Source organism: Dunckerocampus dactyliophorus, chromosome 5 (genome assembly GCF_027744805.1).
Source record: "Dunckerocampus dactyliophorus isolate RoL2022-P2 chromosome 5, RoL_Ddac_1.1, whole genome shotgun sequence".
Classification (NCBI taxonomy): domain Eukaryota; kingdom Metazoa; phylum Chordata; class Actinopteri; order Syngnathiformes; family Syngnathidae; genus Dunckerocampus; species Dunckerocampus dactyliophorus.
In genome coordinates, this window is record NC_072823.1 from 20761299 (window position 1) to 20771356 (window position 10058).

At 40.0% G+C, this 10058-nt stretch overlaps 2 protein-coding genes across 7 annotated transcripts in view; one reads left to right on the forward strand and one right to left on the reverse strand.

Annotated features, from left to right (window-relative positions):
• The window catches only part of LOC129181056 (uncharacterized), a 50786-nt gene extending 43650 nt beyond the window's left edge, over positions 1 to 7136 (forward strand). For 4 of the 6 annotated variants that reach the window (XM_054775714.1, XM_054775713.1, XM_054775710.1 and 1 more), the window contains one exon: positions 2005 to 7136. The gene's annotated coding sequence lies outside the window, so the exon portion shown is untranslated. Of the gene's footprint in view, positions 1 to 59 lie in introns of all 6 variants that reach the window. The other 2 variants (XR_008570350.1, XM_054775711.1) reach the window with 2 other exon arrangements.
• Positions 2367 to 8433, reverse strand: LOC129181058 (kelch domain-containing protein 10-like). Its single transcript, XM_054775716.1, has 10 exons — positions 8209 to 8433; positions 6920 to 7012; positions 6629 to 6850; positions 5002 to 5156; positions 4778 to 4926; positions 4624 to 4708; positions 4091 to 4157; positions 3959 to 4006; positions 3749 to 3888; positions 2367 to 3668 (listed from the first exon to the last, which is right to left on the reverse strand). Exons 1-10 carry the CDS (start codon positions 8291 to 8293, stop codon positions 3459 to 3461), a joined length of 1254 nt encoding a protein of 417 aa, XP_054631691.1. The 5' UTR covers positions 8294 to 8433; the 3' UTR covers positions 2367 to 3458.
• Positions 8434 to 10058: the final 1625 nt, after the last annotated feature.

Here is a 10058-nt window from a genome sequence, read left to right on the forward strand (position 1 = left end):
AACCTTACATTAGCCTGGCTTAAAAAGGGGGGAGACCAGCATCTTTTTTATCACCATAGTGACGCTCCAGATCACCTTCTTTTTTCGTGGACGAACCAGGACACCACTCGTGTTGTGTTAGCATTTGCACTCATGTGACTTTTCGTGACTGTGCGTGGTGTGTTTGTATACGAAGTTTGCCACACTGAGGGGGTATATGGCGAAAGTGGCTCCACAAACCCAGGCTTTAGGCTTTGTGTTAAAGATGCAGCTCGACAAAACCTAACATCCGCAATCAGACTTAATTGGTCCGACGACGGTGGTCATCAACTTACTCTGTCAAGTCCGGTTTTCGGCTTTGTGCTAAGCACGTGTTCATATCCCAGCCAGTGTATTTGACAAAAAATGAGTACGTAATTTATTATAAATTATATAATAAATTATAATATAAATTCATGAAATATCTAAATCTGCTGTATATTGTTGTGACCACTAGATGGCGGTGTGGTGCGCGTGACGTGGCGACTTTAAATTTCTTCCCTTTTTATAATAAAAAAAAAGTGTTTTAATGCAGTTGATTGCTGCCACAGAGTGTTTATTCCTCCAGCAAATATTGTAATATAAGAAGACTAACAGGCTCAGTACTCATGCAAGGACTCCTGTGACATTTACACCTGCTAACAATAATTAATATTTCATAGTGCATTTCATTTCTGGTGCTCACGTGAGCATATCTAGCATATTCCCTCATCTGAAAATCTATCTCACTTACAGATGGTAATATCAGGGATTACTCTTTTTAAAAAATATTTTTCCATGTCCCCTTGGGAACCTCGTAGGTTCTAAATAAATGGTGACGCCATCTCCGAATGAGCTAAACAGTGAAACAGTGGCTGATTTTAAAGTGAAAGCTTGGACATAATCTGGTCCCGACAAGGCTATGACCTTAGCCTAAGTTACCATGGCGATACAGCTGCTTTAAAAGAGAGCTAGCTGCCTTGCTGAACACGCAAGTCCGGCTTTCCACTCAACACAGCTCGCTAAACCACTAAACTTGCGTCGCAGAATACCCCCTCAATTGATCAGCCAGTGTTTAAGACTACTTGTTTTAGTATTTAGCACACATTATTACTGTGGCTTGAAAGTAAATAACACTCACACTACTGTAGGGGGAGCTGTGGAGCCAAAGAAGCGCATTTTATTCCTTGCTGTTGCTTTAAACAAACAAATATGCTGAAAGAGCTTTTTTTTATGCTCAGTGTTTTAAAACTTCATCCTAACAGGACTTTTCCTTCATGTTCTTGTGGGAATTAAGATATTTTAAGTTACACATATGAACAAAGTACCAATGCTCCGGTTTGACTGTATGCTGCTGATTCCGATACCGATGTATTATTTATTTATGAGGAGTGCTACGGTCAGGGGTGCCGTATAAAAGGGGAAAAGTCAGGACAATTCCAATGTCCCTTGACTGCCAGGAGGCCAAAAAAGGGGAGGGGGACATGATTTGTTTTTCATAGAACCCAGAGTTCCTGGCTGCACCCTGCTACTAGCTATATGATATGAAAAAAGGACCCATAAAATCACCTTAACTTAATTTAGACAAACATATTTTACTTACTTTTTGAAGAGAAAATATATTACCCATGAAACATACAGAGGATGAGACACCTTCTTTAAGCAGCTTTTGAATATGAGAGTACATTGGTGAAGCTCTAGCAGGACTTCCAGGTAAGTAAGAGAGCACTCGGTGAACCCGGTGTCTTCCACTGCTGAGAAAGGCTGGTTATCTCGTCCGATAAATTCCATAATTTTTCGGGTAATTAGCTTAGCCTGCACATGGCTGCATTAGATGTCGTTTGATGGTCACACAGGGAGCCTCGAAAACTCACAATACTGCGTCAGGTGTTGTTCTTTAAATGCCATATGAAAGCTTGTGAACGTGCTACCCCTGCTGGATAGTTGTCGTGGCATGTGCTGGCAGTTAGGTTCCACACGGCAGACATGATTGTTTTTGTTTTGAAGGAAAGCGGGAGGATGACGCTGCCCCAGACGTTAGTTAGGGCAAGACACTACACTGTACGACAGGATCGCTGTGGGCTACAATAGTGGCATTTATCGGCATATGCCGATCAAATGATTTTTTAAAAATGGAAATCAGCCGATTCTGATTGGTGGCCGATCGATCGGAGCATCCCTAGAACGAAGGTAGGTCCCATTCAAATAAAATGACTGTTACATGTACTGCTTAATATAAGATAGCCAAATATCTTGTCTTGGACTGTATTTTAATGAAATAGGTGAACATTATTTTAGAATCTGCACAAATGTGTTGTAAAAAATACGTATTTCTACCTCCAATGTGTCATGATGGTTATGTATGTGATATTTAGGAAAATAGTTTGTGTGTACAAATACAACTCCTTGATACAAATATTTGGAAAAAATGTCTGCCTGAGTTTTATTGCACAGACAGGAATTTAAAAAATGTACATTATGATTAAATGTGCCTTTGAGGAGACATTCACATACAGTACAGCGACATGCGGACATGCAGGAGAGATCATTTCACAAATATAATCATCTATCTCAAGCAAGGCCTGGTCGGAACATACTTTAAGGAGACGTTGCTTCATATTAACAAGCACGGTAAAGTGTCAATGTGAAAATGGTCTCGGTGTTACACAAATGTTGAATTACACAAGATGCTGTGTGCTTTTCAAACAGTACCTTTTTACTGCTTAAATAAAGTACAGTGGCACAAAAATATAAATAATAAAATCATGTGTACACGTTGTGGCGTTCAGGCATGAAGTGACAAAATTAGGTACGGGGGAAAAAAAACCTCTCAAAAGTGTCATGTCAAAGTAAAAACAGCAGCACAGTGATTAAAACAACTCAAGAAAACCTTTTGACTGGCTTCCAGCACCAAGTAAATCATGACAATGCGCACAGTTCAGGGTGGATTTAGAGCATTTAAAAAGGCACCAATTAAAAAGATGAAGGACTGGTGTGAAGCTACATGTCTATTCTTTTATAATTTATGGTGTAAAATACAACTGTAAAAAGGAGGCACTGGAAAAGTCACAGTGATGGCATGCAATACACCAAAAACTTCAACTGTTTAGGGATTTTTTTTTGCATGACTTAAGTGACTTCATATTTTGTTTTTGTTAGTGCAACATTAAACATGAAGTCAGTTTGTTCAATGCAAACGAGTTGTGACGCCATAAAAATGGTATTATACAAGGCTGTACGGGCACACTCAGCCTTTGTTTGTTTTTTTAGATTAAAAAATGTTAAACGGCTCATCTGAGGGTGACATACTACACAGATGTCTAACAAAAACACATTCACAAAATGGAAAAAAAAAAGAAAAAAAGTTTAGACTGTAATCCTTGAAGGCGATCTTCAGAACCGCAAACCCAAGTCCATGCAAGGCTGACCAATCACTGAGCACCCTGAGGTGTGAACTCCACCTACTTGAGTCGCTCAATGAGTGTGTGTGGCAGTCCCATGGCGAGCAGCTGCAGCGTGGAGAGCTGTGCCAAATGAGGCAGCATCTTCAGCAGTCTCTCCCAGGCCAGTTCCAGCAGGCTGGGCACCACCAGCCACACTTTGTACAACGAGCCCGTCCTTCGATTGCCAGACATGTTGACCACGCCGCCATGGACATACATGCACCCCGCCTAAGAGGAAATAGTCAGAGAGGCAGATAGCATGTCTTCTATGCACAGTAAAACAGTATAACCATATTGTATTTACTAACCGGCGTCACGGCGGCGCAGTGGAAGTAGGCGGGCTCTGGCATGATGGTGGGCAGCTTGGTCCACTGGAAAGTGCGAAGGTTGAGCTTCCATAAGTCGGGCATGATCAGCTGACCGTCATAGCCGCCACATATAAACACCTCTGGAAGGCAGAAGAAGACAGCAACATGAAGTTCCAAACATGTCACACTGCTAGTTGCAAGAGCGCTCACCATCTTGGACCTGCACACAGCTGTGGCAGCGGCGGGCAGCAGGATATCCTGTCATGACGACAAAAAACAATATTTGTAATAATAATTACAATCTTGTCAATCAGAAACTAAAGTAAAGCGTACCGCACAAACCTAGTTTTTCATGGGGTTTGGTGACTATTTCCTCCCAGTAGTTAGTCTCCAAGTTGTACGCATGAATCTGAAAAAGACAAAGTGGTAATATCAAAGAAAGAACTGAACCACAGACTGTATTCACAGCAGACATGGCATCTGTAAAGCTTTAATTAGAAATAGAATTCTATGGAGCAAAAGCTAATAAACTTGAACTGGAATATATAATATAATATAATTTACATATTATAGAGTAATATATAATTTTAAGTACTGTAGGTGGGAAAATAGTAAAATATAGAATGCTATTTTTTTAACCAATAATACCTGGTACTGTCTGTAGTTGAGTAAATAAACAGCTCCAGCCACTACAAAAGGAATTCCGTAGTGTACGAAAAACATGTTTTCTAACTGTCTCCGTGTAGACTTTGCTAACTTGAGTTAATTCAGTACAAAAACATTAAAGCACCTCATCCAAAATGTATTGTGTAGATGACTTTAAAATCTTTGTAAAGTTTTGAAACATGCATTACATCACAACTGGATCCTCTTACCTTGTCCAAACGATATGATGACCAGGAAGTCCCGCCTCCTAAAATGTATATCCTTGTTCCATCATGAGCCAGCTCATGTCTGTACCTGTGAGATGACATCATGCTCAGGCAAATATCAATGAGTACTTTTTTTTTAACATTTCTTCAGCCTGACCTCTCCTCGGGGAGATCCGTGGGTGCATTGTTCGGCTTGAGGTGGATCCATTCTTTGGTTGTGAGGTCCAGCCTGTGCAGGTCGGTACTGTAAAGGTAACCTGTTGTCCCTCCGAAAACGTACAGGTAGCCATTTAGGATGACCATCGCCTGCACAGCGACAAGAGTGGCCAAGTTTGTAGCCATCTACTAAGAACAACACTTAAGAGAGATCAGCTTAGCTACCTGGCCGTAGATCTTGTTGGGCTTCGTCCCTCGGCAGGGGAGTAGGTTCCATTGTTTGTACTGAACATTGCAAACGTGGACGTCGTTGCCGTTGTTTTCACCGAATGGAATCCCAGTGCCGCCAAACACAAGCAGGTTGTTGCCATGGAAGACAGCTGAGACGGAAGGGGGTCATATACAGTATGTATCAGCAACTAAAGCTGCTTCATATTTAACATTCATGTCTGCATGGTGGTGTTGCCTTTTTTTCTTCTTACGGGTGGCGGGAGTCAAGGAGCGACCAGCTTTGAGGCACATTCCTGCACCTACCGGGTTGAAGTGTGGCTCACAGTTACAAACGTGATAAAATACAGCGGATTGGTAGCCGATCCCGATCCTGAAGATCGGATCGAGACATCCCTATTTTTAATTATAAAGGGACTGTTTGCAATGGTTACGTGGCTGCTTGGAGCCTTTTTGTTAAGCCAGTTGCAAACAGTTCTTTTAATGAAAAGACATTAAAGTGCAGTTTGAGGTACTGCAAAAATCACACAATTGCATAATCCTGGTTTTACTACAGCAATTAGTTTGGGACAATGTTCTTTTATACTTTATTATTGTCTTTCAATGATTTTAAAATTAATTAATATACAGTATATAAAAGCCCATTTTTCCAAACTAATTGCTGTAGTACAAGCAGGAGGACGTAATTAATGTGTGAGGTGAGTTTGATGACACTCCACTCCACAGATGTGACATTATTGAATGATTGTCTATTGTTTCTTTTCAGTATAGAAATCTGTAGACCTTCCCTGTGGTCTGGTCTCGCAGATAGCTCCTCATGGAGATCTATTTAAGTCATCCTGCAGAAGACTGCTCGTTTTGATTAAAAGAATAGGTTGTACCTCGTTGTCTGTGTTACCACAATTGGAAAGCGGTATCGTTTGCTGTCCAACAAATGCTCGCTTGGGAGTTATTGGTCCAGGAAGTTTGAATATATTTCACTTTACCACAGTGTAAATCTGAAAGCATTCGTGTGTGGATCTGCAAGGTGGAAAATTAGTGCCAAAAGTCATGTGACAGTTTTTCATAGTTCAAATTATATCTTTTTTTTGTCCTTGAAGGATTTTTTTTGTACTTGAAGGTTATTCTATTTTTGTATTTGAAGGATATTTTTTGTAATTGTAGAAATATGTTCCTCTGTATATGTAAAACACACTGTATTTGTTTCGGAAGCAGGATGTATTTATTTCTTATTTGCAAAACAAGACGCATTAGTTTGTGAATGATGTTTTGTATTTGCAAACCACACTGAGTTTGTTTGTGAATTGTTGGGCGTGAGTAAAACATGTTTTGTCTGTTTGTGAGGTTTTGGCCGATATAAGCTGTCCATTCAAGACTCTGCTCCAGCACTTCTCCAACACCCTCATGCGATAACAGCAGTGTGTACAAAAATTGTTTTAAAATGTTATAAAAAAATATTTATTTTTAACGCTGATGCTAGAACACCTATTTGTGCGTCAATCAAAAGTGAGCTTTATTATTATAAAGACAGAAATTTGGATGTAATTCTTGTATTGGATCAGATTTATTTGTGTACTGTTAGTGTGATAAGATGGAAATGCTCCATCTTCAAAGCCAACTTTACCCGACATTGATGCGAGCTCAGTAGGAATGTAGCCCTCCGTCTGAACGCGGTGCCAGGTTGCTGTAGCAAAATGAAACCTCCAAAGTTCCCTGAAGAGTGGATAGTCTTCATTTTCCGCCCCACCTGCTTCCTCAAAGTCCGGGTTGTAGCCACCAAACACATACAGGTTGGTGCTGTCGGCCACACAGCGGTGTCCACTGCGGGCTGAGGGCACACAGGGTCCTGAGAAAGGGAGAACAATGTGTCCTTTCCTTTGTTTTTTTAATGCACCCATCATGCAAAATCACTTACCTTCTCTTAGAAACCTGTTGGGAATGCGCAGGTTGGGGGACGCCTGAGAAAAGATGCGCCTCGCCTGGAGCCAGCGTGCCCGTTTTTTGAAACCTGCAAGAGAGACATGCTTAAGTACATTCACTGACCAAAATATTAGGTACACTTGCATCTACACATCTAAAAAGAATATTACATCACATGGAGGTGGACAATACTACAAATGTTCGTACTGATCAGATAACAAATGAATACAGGGCCAGTATCACTGGTACCAATCGTTTTTACTTGGCCATTTTTCAAGATCATTCACTGATTTTGTGAGTTTTGCCTTTACATTTGTTGATCATGATTATAATCAAGAGTAAAACACAAAAGGTTTTAAGATAATTGTATCAACACACTTATTTGTGAACAGTATAACAATACATAAACAATATACACCTGCTATTATTACACATCCTGGTCCTTCTCTGTTGTCATTAAAAACTGGCACCTAGGAATAAATAAGCTCTGCTTCTTCCTACTCATTTTCAGACATGTTGAATTGTAAAACTGTCTGAGATGTAATTCAATGTAACTCTGTATGCAAGTTTAAAATAAACTAAACCATTACCATAAGACAATGTAAAAATATCAACAACATAATAAAAATATTGCCTTGTATTACATACAATTGTTTCAGCAAAATATAGTCAATAGTGCAAAATAACTAAAGAAATGCGAAAACTACAATTGGCCCTCATTCAAATAACATGGCTTTTCGCCCTCAAAGTCCTCCTGTGTCCAATAACTTATTCTCTGATGTTATATACCATATATTGAATTGGAGCATCACAACAAAAACGCACTGGTATTTGGGAAAATAAATATAGAAAAAAAAACATCATTCGAGTATCCCCCTGGTGTGTATGATATAGATATTTGGATCAATACCACCCACCCCCGCGATCAACAAATGCCCTTAAATAATGCCGTTTGATTGACTCAGCTAATTTGTTTAAAATAATAATAACCACAGTGAAAAAAACCCAGGTTTGCATGGTGTAGCTGCACTGAAAGTGAATGTATTCTCTCTGTGTATAGTACAGCAGTGTAAATAGTAGCAACAATAGTGCTGTTAGCTTTCCTAGCAACATTAGCTAGCGTTGGCCTGCATGGTGTCGCATGGCTGTCCGCTACAAAACACTGATAGGTTAATGTACAATAAAAGTACATCGTTTGTACGTAGAAGGCCTTAACAAAGGCTAAATTTAACGCCGATGTGCGGATTCTGAGCGCTTACTGTCCAAACAGTTTTGTTTACAGACCTGAATCTCGACTGGAGGGCCACCATGATAGTTTCTCAAACTTATTAAGCTGACTGGAGGTTTCGTCGTGTACCGCCGAAGACATTTTGAACGAGGCAAGACAGGGAAGCTTCACTTCCTATTCCGATTCAATTACACGTCGCGGCACATTAAAGGAACAGACATAATTTAACAAACAACACAGCTGACTCCTACACGCCTGCTGCTGCTGTTGTTGATGCTGCCACTGGCGCACCACGGTCAGCTGACATGTCCTGGCCAATCAGGGCGCGAGTCCCTTGGCCTCGCATTCACGAGTGGCACGGCGTTGTGTACTGTTAAAAAAGGCTGCCATTGTCAGCGAAACACCAAACAAATCACCCCAAAAATGCAGTTTGGGTACAAATCCACACAGAAGATTAGGATTATGTACAATTTGGCTCTGCTTCTGTATTTTTTTTTGTAATCCAAGTGAGTGTGTTTAAACTGCACTAATATGTACATACACAGTCCACCTTTTCTCCAAATCTTTGGTGACCACTTTGCTCAGAGTAATCTGGATTTGAAGCTCAAATGGACAGACCGAAGACACAAAATACCTTTAATACCACCACCAATGACTTGACAACAAACAGTCTGTCATAATATTGATCATGAGTAGATTGCATCAAGACCACTCTTTTGTCTTTGTTTCAAAAACACAATCACACACTTGACTTTCGCATGCATACAGTTAATGTTTAACTGCAAGGCCATGCTGTAGTCGCTAACTAGAACTGGACTTCTTACAAATTTAAGCAAGAAAGGCCATGTGCAAGAAACTTCCTCTTACCCTCTAGCATGTGTGGCACAGCATATACTGTATATATTAGTCAGAGGAAATACTGTAAATGTGGGTAGCTTAAAGGAAAACTGCACTTTTTTTGGAATTTTGCCCATCATCCACAATCCTTATGTGAGACATGAACACATGTCTTTCTGTTTTCTGAGCGTTGTAAAGATATAAAAACAGATAAAAACACTTATTCCGCCAAAAAGCCTTCTGAAAATAACTACAAAAAACACTAACAATGCTCCATTTACATATAATGTGACATGTATATTAACCAAGGTGCACTCCAGCGGGTGATCAAGACCTCACAGAACATTGTTGGGGCAGCCCTCCCCTCACTGCAAGACATTTATAAAACTAGAGTCCTACGAAGAACAAACAACCTCATCAAGGACAGCACACATCCACAACACTCATTATTCACACTCCTACCGTCAGGCAGACGCTACAGGAGTTTGAAGTCCAGGACCACAAGGCTGGCAAACAGCTTTTACCCACAGGCCATCAGGCTTCTCAACAAAACACTCACACACGCCGCACGTAACACACACACACACTCATAACACTGAACATATTATTGTTGTTTTTAATTTATTGGTATTAATGTTTCTTCTGTTCTTATTCATTTTCTTGTGTTTTCTTTTTCCTTTTTTTTTAGAGAGAATGACCAGAATAAGAATTGAATTGCGTAGTATAACTACCTGTTTTACTGTGCCTATGACAATAAAACTCTTGAATCTTGAAATCAATGCGCCCAGGAAGCAAGTTCTGGTGATTCTTAAAAGGACCAAGATACTGTAAGTATTCCATGTTACCATGAATGTACCTGTTACTACATGGTTACAGCATGGATATAAAACCATAAAACCTTGTTGGAGGTTTTCAGAGGTGTTTTAATAGCAGCCTCTATGTCCCATTACATGCAGTCATTTTTATCTGTTTTTATATCTTTAGAATGCACAGAAAATAAAAAGACATACATATGTGTTCATGTCTCACATAAAGATTGTGGATGATGGGCAAAACTCCCAAAAAAGTG